The 15,000-nt window shown below is 38.6% G+C and overlaps 1 protein-coding gene across 46 annotated transcripts in view; it reads left to right on the top strand.

The window, feature by feature from the left end:
- QTMAN (queuosine-tRNA mannosyltransferase) overlaps positions 1 to 15,000 on the top strand; it is a 294,131-nt gene that overhangs the window by 140,325 nt on the left and 138,806 nt on the right. For all 46 annotated transcript variants that reach the window (XR_015289421.1, XR_015289415.1, XR_015289423.1 and 43 more), the window contains one exon: positions 12,848 to 12,957. Coding sequence is in view for 35 of the 46 variants with exons in the window: in XM_086898276.1 (XP_086754402.1) it covers positions 12,848 to 12,957 (110 nt within the window). In the remaining 11 variants the exon portion in view is untranslated. The remainder of the gene's footprint in view (positions 1 to 12,847; positions 12,958 to 15,000) is intronic.

Genomic DNA, 15,000 nt, shown 5'->3' with positions numbered 1-15,000 from the left:
CCAGAACTACCTCACCAGCATTTATACATCAATTATTCCCTCTCATTCACCCTAACCTTATGCATTTTCTTTTTTTCTGTGTGTTCTGTATCATCTAAGCAGCTAAAGATTTGATAAGAGGAAGTTGTCAGAAATCAGTTCTTCTTCCCCTAATTGCACCAGTGTGATAAAACATCACACGGGGAATCTGCAAGAATTTATGCACACATGCAAACAAATAGCTGCTGTCAATTCACATGGAAGATCAGATAAGGCCATTATCTTGTGTCAAACCTACCAGTGTGTGACAAGAGCGTGGGGAAGGATATGGGCCAGAGATATGGGAGCAGGAGGAGCAGTGGTAGAAGTCATGATGAGAAAATTCAGAAGGAAAAAAAAAGCCCCAAATCTAGATTGAAAAAATTATCTGAAGATTTCTGGTCTAAGGGAAACCGGTGTGTTCAGAGATTGTTCTGTGTCCAGTTATCTGGTTTTAGTGTAGAGTATCATGAAGAAATGAGTGCATGGGGACAGGCTGTGCTGTACCAACCTGTGTCTGCCCAATGTGAGGCCCTGGTTCAGGAGCTTGGAAAGGGCTTGACCCCGGTGGGGACAAGAAGTAAATGTTGTGCCTTCTGTGATGGGCAGCCCTTCATCAGTGAGCTGAGAAGTCCTGTGCAAGCTGCAAGGGAGAAGAGCTTGGAAAGGGATTTTTAATAGTATTTTGTATTTATTTTATATGTATATTATATATATATTATAGTGGATAATTACTATATAACATATTATATATATAAAAACATGTATTGAATAGTAACTAATCCCTCTTGGCAGCACAATACAAGATTGGTGTAGTCACTGTTTGAACTCACAATTGAAAACTATTTCCTATAGAGATACTTGAGAATACAGTGACTGGTATTTTTCTCATGCTGTTGAATATTTTGGACCAAAGCTTATCCCATCAAGATGCAGGTGTGGCAAGACAGCAAAACAGGAAAGAAATCCATCTAGAAATCACATTTGAGTACCCAGAAATGCCATTAGGCTCAACAGGCATCTTCAACATTGTGAACAGCCTGCAGAGAACAAGATGTGGTGAATAAATAAGGCAGACTGAAGACAAAGGCTGAAAAAACAAGTGTTTATACAGTGTTAACTAGAAGGTACCAGATAGGATAAAAAGCCCACAGGGTGTAAAATAATAAATTCAAAATGGGAGCTTTTTAGCAATGTCTAATGAAAGTGATCTGGTACTTTCAAGGAAAGCAGCACTCACCAGAGTACTGGTGGCACGTTGTAGATGAACCTCTGCCATGGATATGTGGAGACATTCATGCAGAAGTTGACACCTTTCTCTCTTGCACATGTAAAAGTAGTCTAATTTCACATTAATGTAAGCTGGGGTTAAGTTTGGGAACAGATATTACTCTTTTAGAGTCACAGAATGATTTAGGTTGGAAAAGACCTTTTGAGAATCGAGTCCAGCCATTCCCCCAGTGCTGTCTAGCCCACCACTAAACCACGTCCCCAGGTTCCAGATCCACATGGCACCTTTTAAATCCCTCTAGGGATGGTGACTCAAACACATAACAAAGTGAATGAAGTAATCTCAGGAGTTCAGCCTTAAGTGGAAAGGCAGTTTGGAAGTTCCCATTCTTTGGTAGTTCATTCAGTGATGTCTGACCTTGAAATGTCTTTCTGCAGCAAGGGTCACTGAGCCCTTCTAGTGGAAGATGTGCTGTTCCTTGATCATGGTTTTTAAGAGCTTGTAGAAGAGTCCAGCATGTGCTGAAGGTGTGAAAGTTCTGCCACAGTGGAAATCTCAGCATCAATTTCTCCCTCTTTTTACAGCATGTTTTCTCAAAGGGCTGTAGACAGTTTATAGTCCTGAGGGGCAAACATCTCTAATTTTGATACTGGCAAAAATATAGATGTTTTGTGTTACCTTTGCATTCTTCATCTGAAAAGCCAGATAGAATTTTGAGTAGTTTGTTGTGTTTATACTATGAGCAGAGCCTCAACTATGTGTTCCAAGGGCAATAACTGTGTTTGTGAGCATCTCTTAGTTTCCTTCCTGCCTGCTTTTTGGTTGAGATGTGGATAGCTAGAGACTCAGAATTACCATCTTGTAGTCACAAACAAAACAAAAAACTGCAGTTGTGAAAATTTAAAAGCACCTCATGCTGAAATAGAATGGCAGGAATTAAGTGAAGGCTGTGATATTCACCTGTGTGTGAGGCACTGAGACATCACAAGAGGAAACAGCCTCAAGTTGTGCCAGGGAGGATTAGGTTGGATGTGAGGAAAAAAATCCTCACCCAAAGGGCTGTCAAGCTCTGGCAGAAGCTGCCCAGGGCAGTGGTGGAATCCCCATCCCTGAAGGGATTTAATAGCCTTGTGGCTGTGGCCCCTGGGGACATGGGTTAGTGGTGGTTTTGACGGTGCTGGGGGAGCAGTTGGACTCAAGGACTTTCGGGGGCTTTCCAGACCTAAATGATTCCATGATTCTCTGACCTTTTAGCTTTCCAAAAAATTGCATGTGTGCCAGTCTTACAGAAGGATCCACAGAGGACAGTGAAGGTGTTTGGGTTTGAGGGTTTGAGTTTGTATTTTTCCTCCCCTGGTTTCAATTGCCTCAGCTCTTTATTCATTGTAGGAGCAACATTTGCTCTGTTGGCATCAGCAGTGTATGAAAGAAGAGGGGAACTATCTCAAAAATAAAAAGAGATGAGATATTTTGTGCTCTCTTCCCACTCAAATGTATCCTTCAAATCGAATTCCCTCAGTCAAGGGAAATAATTTCAGTTACCCTGGTCACAGTAGAAAGCAGCCCTCTTTTTGAATGTCTTTTTTCATTAATGTAGATATGTTTCTAAGATGAGAAACGATGTTTCTTCTAATTACGGTTACATGTAGTTAATTTCCTTTTTTTAAAAGCTCAGTGTGAAAGGCAGTTTCCTTTAAAAAGGGAGGGGGGAAGAAAAAAAGTGATACAGCTGATGTTCCTGTTGCCTTAGCAACAGATTTATTTATTAGGGTCTGAAATGACATGAGTTAATATACCACATACCTGCTGATCGGCAAACTCTCCTATTTCAGCTCCAGTTGACAATTAAGTCCTGGACAGCTACAGCCAGGGGTTAATGTTACTCATTAGGAGAACTAGGTCATTACTGGGAAATCAAGGCACTTAAGGCAGCATGGATAAAATACAAAATTCAACATCTCAAGGAGTGAGGGGTTTTATGTTAATTAACCTTATTTTCCTTTCATTAAAAAAAAAAAAATCTTTCATATATGCATATGACAGTGGATCAATTAATTGGGAAAGGAAAAAGAAAAAAAGAAGTAAGCTGTAGTTTACTTTCCTCTCCTAGTTGTCTTCATTTCCTTTGGAAGGGTTTCATTATTTTATGGAAAATTCTTATGTCTATATGATGAGTAAAAAGGGTATTAAAATTAAGAAGGGAATCATCATGGAAATCAGCTTTACCACAAGGGAATGAGCAAATAAAAGCCTTGGAAATGAAAATAAATAAGCTTTGCTAATACCTCACCTAAGGAGCAGAATATAAGCCCATCAGAGCTTGGAGATATTTAGAGGTACTTCTTTGCTTCTTTATTAAGCAGTTACACAGTTATTTGACCTTCAGAAAACGAAACTTTAGAGAACTAATTCAAGTTGTTGGCAAATATTCTATTTACAGGAAGCTGATCAGTGGTGTACCCAACAGTAACTCCTGTAGTTAGTAATTGGCTTCTGATTTCCAGGAAAATTAAATATATTCTCTAAAAGTTTTATTAAGATATCTGAGTGGGAGTTTTAACTTGATAAGTCATAAGTGATTTAATAAAGCTCTCCTGAAAGCCTTTATTTACTAACTTTTAGCAGGCTTCATTCTGATACTGGAGAACTTAATAGCCTGGAAAAGAATTGTATTAAAATTAAACTTTTTTTTTTAATTTATTTTATTCACTGCTTCCCCAAATACACTTGGTTCTTTCACTTTTAATAAGCACTCTACTTTTTTTTTTCTGTATTTAAGCTCTGTGGCCCAATTCTGCTTCTTATTGTATTTAGACCAATTTGATGTAAAACCTTTTTCCATTCATGTGAAGTCAGGGTTGAAACAATGACTTACCTGGGCTGCACCTAGTGAACCATGGAATCAGGTGGGAAGAGCACTGTTCCCCATAACAAAAGCAAGATTAAAGCCCCATGAGAGTTTTTTCATCTGCATGGGCTGGTTTTACACTCTGATGCACCTATTTTCTTAAATTATAATAGAAATGCTGAATGATATCAAGATTCTGCCTGAAATATCACACAGAGAAACTTTCCTTCAAGACCTGGTTGGACTGGATTTGGAGCAACATGGTCTTGTGGAAGGTGTCCCTGCCCATGGCAGGGGAGTTGGGATGAGATGAGCTTTAAAGTCCCTTCCCACCCAAACCATTCCATGATTCTGCAGTGCTGAGATTCCCTCTGTGCTATCCAGATGCTCACAAAGCAGCCACTTCAGTGCCATCCTCCAGAGCCTGTTGCAATAAATGCTTTAGCCACGGTTGAAAAACAGATTTTGAGTTACTGTAAGACTACAACTGCATCACCTGGACAGTTGAAGAGTATTTAGGCTTGGAACAGATGCATCACAGATTGCCCTAACAGCTCCAGTAAGCTTGGCTCTCCCTTTTCCCAGAACGGGAAGTTCATTTTATGGGGGATTTTTTTTTCCCTCCTGTATAGTTGTGAAACCTTCAAGTCTTTGAGCAGAAGCACATGTGAACAGGTGGGATTGAGGAATCCTCTCAAGGCTTTTCTACCTGTGCCTCTCAAAGCAATCCCTTTCTACTCCATTCACTTAATTTGGTTTTGGCCTTTCAAACCTCATCCTTCTGTCTTTGCCAGGCTCAGTTCCCTGGGTATCTCCTCACACATAGCCTTGTGCAGCAAATTTCCATCTCACTCTTCTCTAGTTCCTCAGCCTTTTTCTGTCTCTATCACTTCACTCCTTGTCTCTACAAGGAGCTTTCTACAACATATCCAAGATAGAGTTTACAGTTTTACTAGGTAGTGTTGTGTTTGTGCTTTTTTTTTTTTCATATTTTTCTTCATATCTTCTGGAAAATTCAGACAGGATTTTCCTAGAAGATTATAGTTCAAGATAAATCTCAGTTTTGGGAAACTTCATAGGCAAGGACAGAAGAGGTTTTGTAATACAAACCCCACAGCAAACTTAGCAGATGGTACCACTATCCCCCTTTGTAAGTCACAGCAGCCTGGGCCAAAGTATGGGAATAACCTTCAAGAGACAAAAATCAAATATTTCATAAGCAAGTGATCTAATATTCCTCCTTATTTTCACCAGTAATAGGAGGGTTATGTTTCTTCCGTCAAAGCTGCTTTTAATTAGTTTCCTCTTCTTACCACACTGCAACTGTTCAAGTCTGTTCTCTTTGCCTTCCTCTCCTCCCTGCTCTCCCTTTTTCCATTTTTTCATGTTTTTTCCCCCCTCCCTGTGCCCTCTGTTTGCTGTTTTTTCTCAGCTGTGTTTGTGCAAACCTGACTCAACGCACTGAGTTGATTCCTCATTCTGAAAGCAGCAAGATTTGGAGTTACTTTAATCTTGTTGAATAATGAATTTGAAGTCATGCTGCCAAGAAAGTTCCTGGTTGGAAGCTTCTTCCTTGGAGATCCCAAAAGGATGAGTTATCTCGGGTACCTGAGCTAATTCTTCTCAGGGTATTACTCAGTGAAGAGCAGGATGTACTTCTTGACCCAAACAGGGCATCTGGTGGAGTTTTAAGCAGCTGTAGCTTGGTTGTGTGAATCTATCATGGAAATCAAAGAGGGGCCACAGGATCTTGTATGGTGGATTCACCATTCCCAGGAAAATCTGTAGTAATGTAGTTTTTATGTAGTCATTTATATATAAACTTATATTTATGTACATTTTCTGTTCTTTGAAGGAACTACATTAATAGACTGTTACCCACTTATTACCATATTCGTAAGCATCTTATGATTGCCATGACATGACTTTTTACAGTATTTGATAGTTGAATTGCAGTAGGATACATTGCCTATGGTTATCAGGGCTGTTAGGGTCACTCAGATATTTTATGACCTCCTAACAACAGGAAAACCTTTTATTATGTCACCTTTGGAACACTAAAGGAAGTTTGTTTGGTTTTTTTTGGTTTTTTTTAATAAACTCTTTAAGGTGGTCCATAGCAAATAGAGGGTTTTGTTGCAAATTGAAATAAAGTGGTTTTGGTTTTGTTTTTAATCTGAATCCTCTACTTGGGAACAGCCAGACTGGCCAAGCTGGAGTAAAAGAAATGAAAGGCACTGGATGAAAATGTGTTGATTTTTACACCAAGGTAACAGAGACCAAATGGTGGTCTTTGTCTTCAAAGCTTAATCTCCCTTTAGGAAATAAACAGGAGGCTCCATGACTGATGCTGATCCTGAGGTTTCTTTGGTTAGGGGATCTGCAATATTTTATTTTGAGTTTTTTCTTCATGAGTTGTGAGGGGAGAAGAAGAATCTAAACAATAAACTCCCAAGGTTCTTTCTTGTTTCTTTTTTTATGAATCTCTTGTAGATAACAGGAGATAGGAGAAAATGCTTTTCCAGCGTAAAGCAAAATGCCACCCATTTTTCTCAGGCCAGCAATTTGAACAAATCAGAGGGTAAAATACACTCTCCTCACTGTAAATACGTCATGGGCTCTAATAGAAAATAAAACACTGTATTTGCCAGTACTGTTTGGCTGCTTTTTGCCTCTCCAGTGCCATTTTTTAATTCCTTGGCTTGCAGAGGTGTTCCCAAAGCACAGGCAAGGATCAGGACCCTTTTTTGCTTGTAGGACCTACAAATTGCCAGCTAAAAAATGAAATTTATTCTGTAGGGTCCTTTCTCATGCAGAAACATTTTCTTCTACTTGACTCCATTTTCTGTGAACTGAGGGGGTATTAAATATTGTGGTAACTTTTGATGCTGATGATGCCAGACAATGTTTAGAGGCACAATTACAGCAAAGACATTTTGTAGAGCAGATCTGCTGAAGAAGAAAACTCACTGGACTTAACTACATATTTACAGTCTACCTCAGCCTCTTCTTGGAAATGTAAAAAGATTGAAAAACACTGTGATAAATTGAATAAATGGAAAGCAATTAATTTTTCCTTCATGTTTGCATTTTCATAGATATTTCTTTTTTCCCTGTTTCTTTTCTAATTGTGCTTTTGTGGCAGTAACATTTCCTTTTTTGCAGTTATCATGAGCATTTTTACCAGAATTTGGTATTAGAATTTTAATTTTTTTGTCCCCTTTTTTTCTTCTCATAATCCTAACATAGAAAATGTATATTAAAGTCATTTGATTTAGGAAAGTCTTCTGTCCTCTGTGAAAATAATTACTGCAATGTATTACATTTCATGTATTGAATAGGCTTGTAACATGAGTCTTCTTCTTTAAGAAGAATATTATTCTCCCAGAGTATTTACTGACTGTGATTCTCACCATATTTCTGTAAATGAAAGCTCCTCTAAGACCATATCTTGCAGATGGGGAAACCTGGGCAGAGCTGTCTTGTGGGAAATCAGTGTCAGGAAAAGACCAGAATTCTGCAATTCTCTGTTTGGAAGGCCAGGTTTATCTTTTGTGGCCAGATTTCTACTTCCTAACATTATTTTATGATAATAAACCTGTATTCAAATTTTTCTAAACTCAAGATTTAATGTGAAATATCAAAGTGTAATGCAGTCCATACTACAATGGAGGAAAAAAATCCTTGATATTGTTATTTAGATTTGGATGAAGTGGAGCCTTGGTTTTAGTTCTGTAGGGTATGTGTAACTCTTCTATTTTCTCTGTATTTATCCTTTTCCTCCCTGTGTTTGTATATGCCATACATTTTAGTTTTCACCAGGAATATTTTTTTTTCCTCTTTTTGTGTTTTTCTTACTCTTTGGATGGCTTTGTCCAGTACCTCTGCTTTGTTTGATGCCAGACTTGCTCCTCATTACTTCACTTGCCCAAAACAAAAATATCAATGTCATCCACACCAAGGTCTGTGTCTTGAAAACTTAATTTTCTTTATTTTTACTTACTGATTCTGTGCTCATGGGCTTGCCCAGCCCCTCACACATTCCCTGTGCTCTGCTCCAGCCATGCCTTTTCCTGGCTGATGTCCCCTGTCCCCTCCTTTTCTCCCAGGATGTCTCTTGGCTCGCCAGTCCTGGATCTCCACGATTGCTGCCCAGCTTCATCAATAATGAATGATTCTTCAGTGGCCTGTTTTAACAGCTATTTTCTAGCAATCATTGCAGGCAGGCAAGAATCCATCTTTCACCTCTTGCTATAAGTCCTAAAATTTTTAAAAAAATATTAAATTAAAGTGCTGCTTCAACTTCTGAGGATTTTGTGCCATTTCCCACCTTTGCCCATCTGATATGAGGGTGATTGTGGGGAATGGGGATGCAGAAGGAGCTGCAGCCAGTGTGGACTCCTTGGATTTAAGGCACTGTACAAAGTAAAATACTACTGTGTGCCCACACAATTTGGGATTATCTCCTGCTGAAAATCTTCCATGCTAAATGTCCTAAGATTAAGATTGTTTTTAGCTGGGCTTAATTGTAATCATTTCAGAATGTGTAGCACTTTAATGGTGGGACTTGATGGTTTTCAAAGTTCTGTCCAGCCCAAATGATTCTGTCATTCACAGGGCTGTGGCTTTCACAAGCATTACATAGCATTTGTGGAGTGTTTTCTCAAATATTAAGACTTTTCCCCCTGGTTTTGCACTTCTTAAAAACTGATAAATGCATTAACCCCAGCTTTTAATATATTTTTTAATAGACTGCACTCATTTTTCCCCTTTGAGCAAGTTCTTCTGCTTTTTCACAACTCTTCCACTTTCTAATTGCATTGCTAGATGTGTCTTCCTCCAGATCCTCAATATATGTGATTATCACCATGTAGGATAAGTTTACATATACTTAAAAAATTAAACTAAAGTCAGAGAAGACCATATGGGTCTCTTACTGAATTTCACCCAAATTTAAGAGATGAATATTCATTGAAAAATGTAAAGGGCCAAATTCTCTGTATTTTTTTTTATTATTTATTTTTAATAGTGTGTTTCCCATCACTGGTGAGATGTGGGTGAGAATAAGTCAAGTTTAGGTGGTCTCCATGTACTTTGCTTCCAGTCCCAGAAATGGGTAAGGCTTGAGGGCTCAGGCTGAATTCCCAAAATCCCTGCAGAGCAGAAGGGTGTTCTGGAGAATGTTGCCATTGATTGTATAGAGGAGCATCATCATAGTGCTATGAGGTTGCTTTTTAAAATCACTTTAGGCTGAAAAGTGGGATGTCAAGTCATCAATTAATTCTGACAGCATCCTTCTGTGGTGAAAAAATAATATTGTCACACCCATTTTATGAGCAGAAAGGCAGAGATAATAATGGAGGCTCAGTAGTGGTGCTTCTGCTCCCACCACACTCCCATTCCCTGTTCAAGGACACTTCTCAAAGTTTTAGATGAGATTTATATGAAATTGCAAAGGGAAGTCACTAAATCAGGATGAACCCTGGGCTGCATCCCCCCCACCCAGATCACAAAACCTCAGCCAGTTCCTAAAACAGACTTCAGACATCTCTATTAAATTGTGGGTTAGAGTCAATAATAAAAAATCCTGGATAAAAATGAGAGCTGAGTAGTATTTGAATATGGAGATTGAATGTCTCCAAGGCAGGGCTCTCAAATCTGAGTGTAGGTGTGGTGTCTGTGCCTGTTTTGTGGAATTACAGCTGTAGTTTGGTCATTCTGATGTTTTCATGTTCTTAGGATGAAATTTAGAGCATCTTCATACCATTCCCATTTCTTATTTTTACTTTACCAGATGCATATCAAATCAAATGAAAATACAAAAGCGTTTCAAATACCTCAACTAAACAACAAAGCCAGACCCTGGAGTCACATTAGCTTGATTTTTTCCCCAAACATAATATCTTAAAAGAAAAGTTTGCATTTTAATATCAGGCTTTTATACTGTTTTGCAGTTCTTCTTCAGGAAATGGAGTATATATAATTAATACAGTTTAATAAAGCTCAAAAATGCAACAGATGCAGCCAAAAGTGCACATCATTTTGAGCAGATCTTTACAGAACAGACATTCCATATTGTGTTCATCTTTTTCCACGATCACTGCTATGGCAATCTGGTGTGTTTAGCAGTTGTTGCTGAGTAAGGCAGACTGGATTGTATATGATTTTCTCCATGTCAGCCAAGAAACAGAGCTCTCTCCTTTTTGATGCAGCAAAGAGGTGGTCTTGTACTATTTGTTTGTTTCAACCAGGAGCAGCTAATACCTTCAGTATCCTGCAAGAATAATAATAATAATAATAATACACTGCAGTCTGTAGTTGCGTGGGCCAGGAGGTTTCTGGAGGTCTTAACTGAAAATAAAATGCTTGTGGTGTCGAGAAGTCACAGGAACTGATAAAATCACTTAAGATGAGCTCCCAAATAGAAAAGCTACAAGATTTACAAAATGTGTCATTAAAATCTGGGAGTGTCACCTAAAAGGGAAACATTTTATACTGGAGGATGGAAGTAGGTTCACCTACAGCAGAAAACCCGCAAGGGAGGCTCCAGTGCAGAGGAAACGTTTCCCCTTTCAGCATTCTTTCTGGGTGCCAAATTTTCCTTCTGTTCTTCCCCACCTATTAAACAAAGCTGCAACTTCCAATTCCTATCAGTTTTCCTAAATATGTGCAGCTTATGTGGCTTCGCCGAGCTGTAAGGCTCCGTGTTCTCCTGCCAGCTCCTTGACAATGTGGCTCCAACAGCATCCTCCACTTTTGGCTGCCTCTGGGACCCCTGGTCTCTTCTGGAAAGCGAGAGGGAAAGCATATCCTTTGCTGGAAGGACTTTTTGTGACTGTGAAGCTGATAGCGGGGCTGTGAAGAGCTTGGAAAGATCCCTGTCAGCGTCGTGGCTGTCGAGTCTGCCGGCTCCGCGCGCGGGGACGCGCCGGTCCGCCGGGATGAGCTGAGCTGAGCCAGGGTGGGCTCGTGGCATCACTCACAAAGAACCCACAGAAGCATGTCCAGGGGAAACTGAGGCTCAGGGGAAATTCTGTCATGAGTTTCACCAACTCCCAGCATTGTAGAAGTTTTCCTTGCAAGCGTTCGTAATGGGGATGTTCTCTTCCAGCCAAATCCGAATCCATGTGATCCCGTGTTGGCTCTTCGAGCTGGGCATTTGGAGGGAACTCAATACTGGCAAAAAATTCTGCACAGAAGTTACCTACCAGAAACAGGTGGCTCTTTTAAGCACGAGGATGCAGCAAACTAATAGTCAGAGATCTGGGATCTTTGCAATTGTGAGGAATCCACCCTTCAAACCAGTGCTTGTATCCACTTGGGTTACTGGAATTGCCGTGGAAACTCCTGGTTCACAGATGTGAAACAAATTACGAGGCTTATGCTGTTGCATTCCTCCTTATTATTGGGAACAAAACAAATTGGGGGGGATGGAGGACTTCTTAAAGTGATTATTGTCTGGCTTTATTTTAAGAAAATGTGACTAATTCTGAAAACTCCACAATTCCTGGAGGTTTCTCAGCCTAGGGAAGTCACATTAATTATAAGATTAATTTATTTTAATTCCCTAAACCAAAAATATTGACTGAATGAGAAATTAACACGTGTAGAGCTGCAGATGTCATTTGGCTTCAGATTTCCTGAATGATATAATTATTAATCTTTCATATAATAGTGTGAGAGACCTACAGATTTCATTCTGCAAAATTACTCTGTGAAGAAAGACACCAGGACAGCTGAGATATAGATTTTTCCCTTAATACAGGAAGGAAAACGGTGGAATTTGCTAAATAATAAATAAAACCAAAATATTTTAAAGGCATATGGTGCACATCTGTTGAAATACAATAATTTAAAGCAGAGTAATTAAATGCAAGATATAATATTCACCTTAGAGTGAGGAAATTATCTCATTCTATTTTTAATATAACTTAAGGAATTTGGGAATTTTAAATGATTTCTGATACCTTTTGAACCTTTAATTTTCTGCTAGTAAAGAAGATAGATTCGAAAATTGGGGGTTTAATTTATTTTTAGATAACCTAATTTGCATTTCATGTCATTGAGTGTCATACCCATATAAACATTTAATATTATCTTCAACTGAAATTATAAATAAATACACGTTTCTTATATTTTAATTTCCAGCTAACTCCTTAAAAATCTAAAGGTAGAAAATTTGTGGTAAGTGGGTAATGGTAATATAATGTTGTGGTAGTTTATTCCTTTCTTTACCTAAAGCACTGAATAGATTGGAATCTTTTCATGAGTATAGCATGGATTCCTAAATTCCAGTTTGAGAAATCCTGTAGGTTTAGGAGAAGTTTTTGTTGAACATGTTTCTTCTGGGAAAAAAAAAAAAAAAATGTAATGGAAGTCATACATGTATTTTTTTGGACAGGGGAAAAAAAACCCCAAAACCTATTTTTTCCTACCCATTTTTTAACTTGATTTTGCCTTCAGGTAGGTACTCAGTCCTTCTCACTTTCATAGCTGGTAATTTGAAGAGTAAATGAATTGTTTGAGGACAGGGAAGAGAGAGAAAAGAACCTGATAAAACTGAGTTTTGACCCCGAGTGCTGCATTGAGGAAAATGTTCAGCATGCAGGAGAAGCAGAGGGAAATTATTTGAATAAATTTAGTCCCCAAATGTACAGTTTTAGTGGAATAGTGTTCTGATAAATAAAAAACCTCCTATAATTTCACAATTAAATATAAACAATGCTGAGATAATTTCTCTTTGTTTTAAGGGAACATGACAAAGATCCTGAAACTTTCTTTAAAGTCCTGATGAAGCTGAAAGAGCAGGGTCTGCCTTTCCATGTGTCTGTCCTTGGAGAGACTTTCAGTGAAATTCCAGGTACCTTTCCTTTTTTTCTTTACTTTAAAATTGCCATAAAGTAGATACTTCTAGAAGTAGTTCTCATTTATGTATTTTTTTTATCTTAAAGAATATGCTTAAAATTTTCCTAGTTGTGAAACTAAATAATAGTGATACATTGTAAAATTAAAATTATTTTTAAAATAGTAAGCATGTTTTATTTTACTTGGAAGAGCAAGACTTTATTTATGACTTGTGGTTCAGTAACACTTCCGTATTTATTTAAATAGAGATGGGTGTGGGTGATTGGATGGTTCAGATAGGAAGAAAAATCTTTCAGGTCAAGGTCACTCATCTGAAATCCAGACTGAGATTTTAGCAGGTGAAAACACTTAGTTCTCTCTCAAATGTAAGGTTAAGGACTGCTGTGCAGAGCTTCTGGTTTGTATCTGGCCTGAAAGTGGTCATTAATCTTTAATATTTTTATACCACTCTTTTGGATAGTCCTTCCGTTTCTTGGCTTCTGCAGAACCACTACTCAGTGAACAGTTTCACCTGTCTGGAAAATAAATAGATTTTATTCAGGCACACAACTTTGTGCCTGAGATACTATGGCAATAAAGAGAATAATCAAATCCTGTACTGGGTGCACTTGTAATAAATTAAACCTTTAAAAAATGTACATTAATGACAAGCGAGTGTCAAAATATCCAATGTTTTAGCTCGTATGTATTTTCCAAAGGGTAGACTTGCATCCCTCAGCCTCATTAGTCTGTAAAAATAGACTGGGGATTAGTTTATTTGTCAGTTCTGTCATATCTGTTGCCTGCTGGACTGGTGATATTTCAATTGGTTTAGTTTTGATTTTGCCATTTTTAAGACACCAAGAAGTTGATCTGATCCAAATAACTTTTGGGTCCCCAACTGAGACACAGCTGGGTTGGAAAAAGAAGTAATAATTCAGTAGCAGGAAAGTCTTTATGTTTTCTGTCCACTTCCTTTTTAGACAGTTTTCTGAAAGCCTGTTCTTCCAGGCAAGCCTTATCACAGATCCCAAGGCAACGTTGCTTTCCAGACTGAGCACACCAGATTTCTTAGAAGGAGAAATTTCTAAGGAATATGTGACAGATAGGAATATACGATGGTGCGCTGCGGGAACAGATTCTATTGACACTCATTTTGGATGTTGTTACATATCTCATTTGTGGCTTCAGTACTTATGAATAATGTAGATCATCCTAAATTTATGCCAGTATATCAAATCTATATGCCGCACCTCTTGTCTTGTCAATTCATTCATCCTCGTGTATAAATAGAGTCTATAGAGGGGGCAACGTGGTGAAATGTGTCTTATCACCATGGATATGATAGGGCCATACTCATACAAATGACATATGCAGGTCATTGCTAACAAGCACCAATAAAACCTGTTGCACATGCTTTATTGAAAATCTAGTTAGGAGGGATTTTGCAGCGTTTTGGTTTGTTTTTTTTTAATAAATTGTTGGCACCGCGTTTCCCCTCCCTCCAATTATGGGACCAGATTCCCTCATTATTATAAATGTCACATTTACAGTCGTTGGTGACAGAAAATGTGGGTAACATGTTTCATATTTCGGCAATCATTCATGTAGTTGAATGTAGCTTGCTGGTTTGAAGCACACAGCAAATATCCAGTGGGAAGTTAGGAAATCTGTACTTCTCATTGCTGCTAAAGCCTGGCTTTAGACTCTAAAGGAGTGAAGAGTTTCAATGTAAGGGTTTAGACAGATGTACTCTGGAGGGGCAGGTCCTCCCCAGGGGAAGAGAGTGAAGGCTTCATGACCGTCTCTTGCTTGGGATTTGTCAGCAGCAAGGAGGGAAGGCTGGCAGTGTCCCAGTGATAACCAGAAGTTGCTCTTTATGAGTGGAGTTGTTGTGTCTATCTCATCTTTGATCATCACACACATCATGTGAGCATCATTTCAGTTGGAGATTTCAGGCCGTTTCCTTTCATTTGTGCTCCTCTGTCCTGGGGTATGAGCTTCACTTCCCGTGTGGTTTTATGGTCCATCAAATTTTGGCTAGATAGTGATAGCATGG

The sequence above is a fragment of the Cyanistes caeruleus genome, chromosome 7, assembly GCF_971803275.1.
Source record: "Cyanistes caeruleus chromosome 7, bCyaCae1.hap1.1, whole genome shotgun sequence".
NCBI lineage: Eukaryota > Metazoa > Chordata > Aves > Passeriformes > Paridae > Cyanistes > Cyanistes caeruleus.
This window is presented reverse-complemented; position numbering and strand designations above follow the sequence as displayed.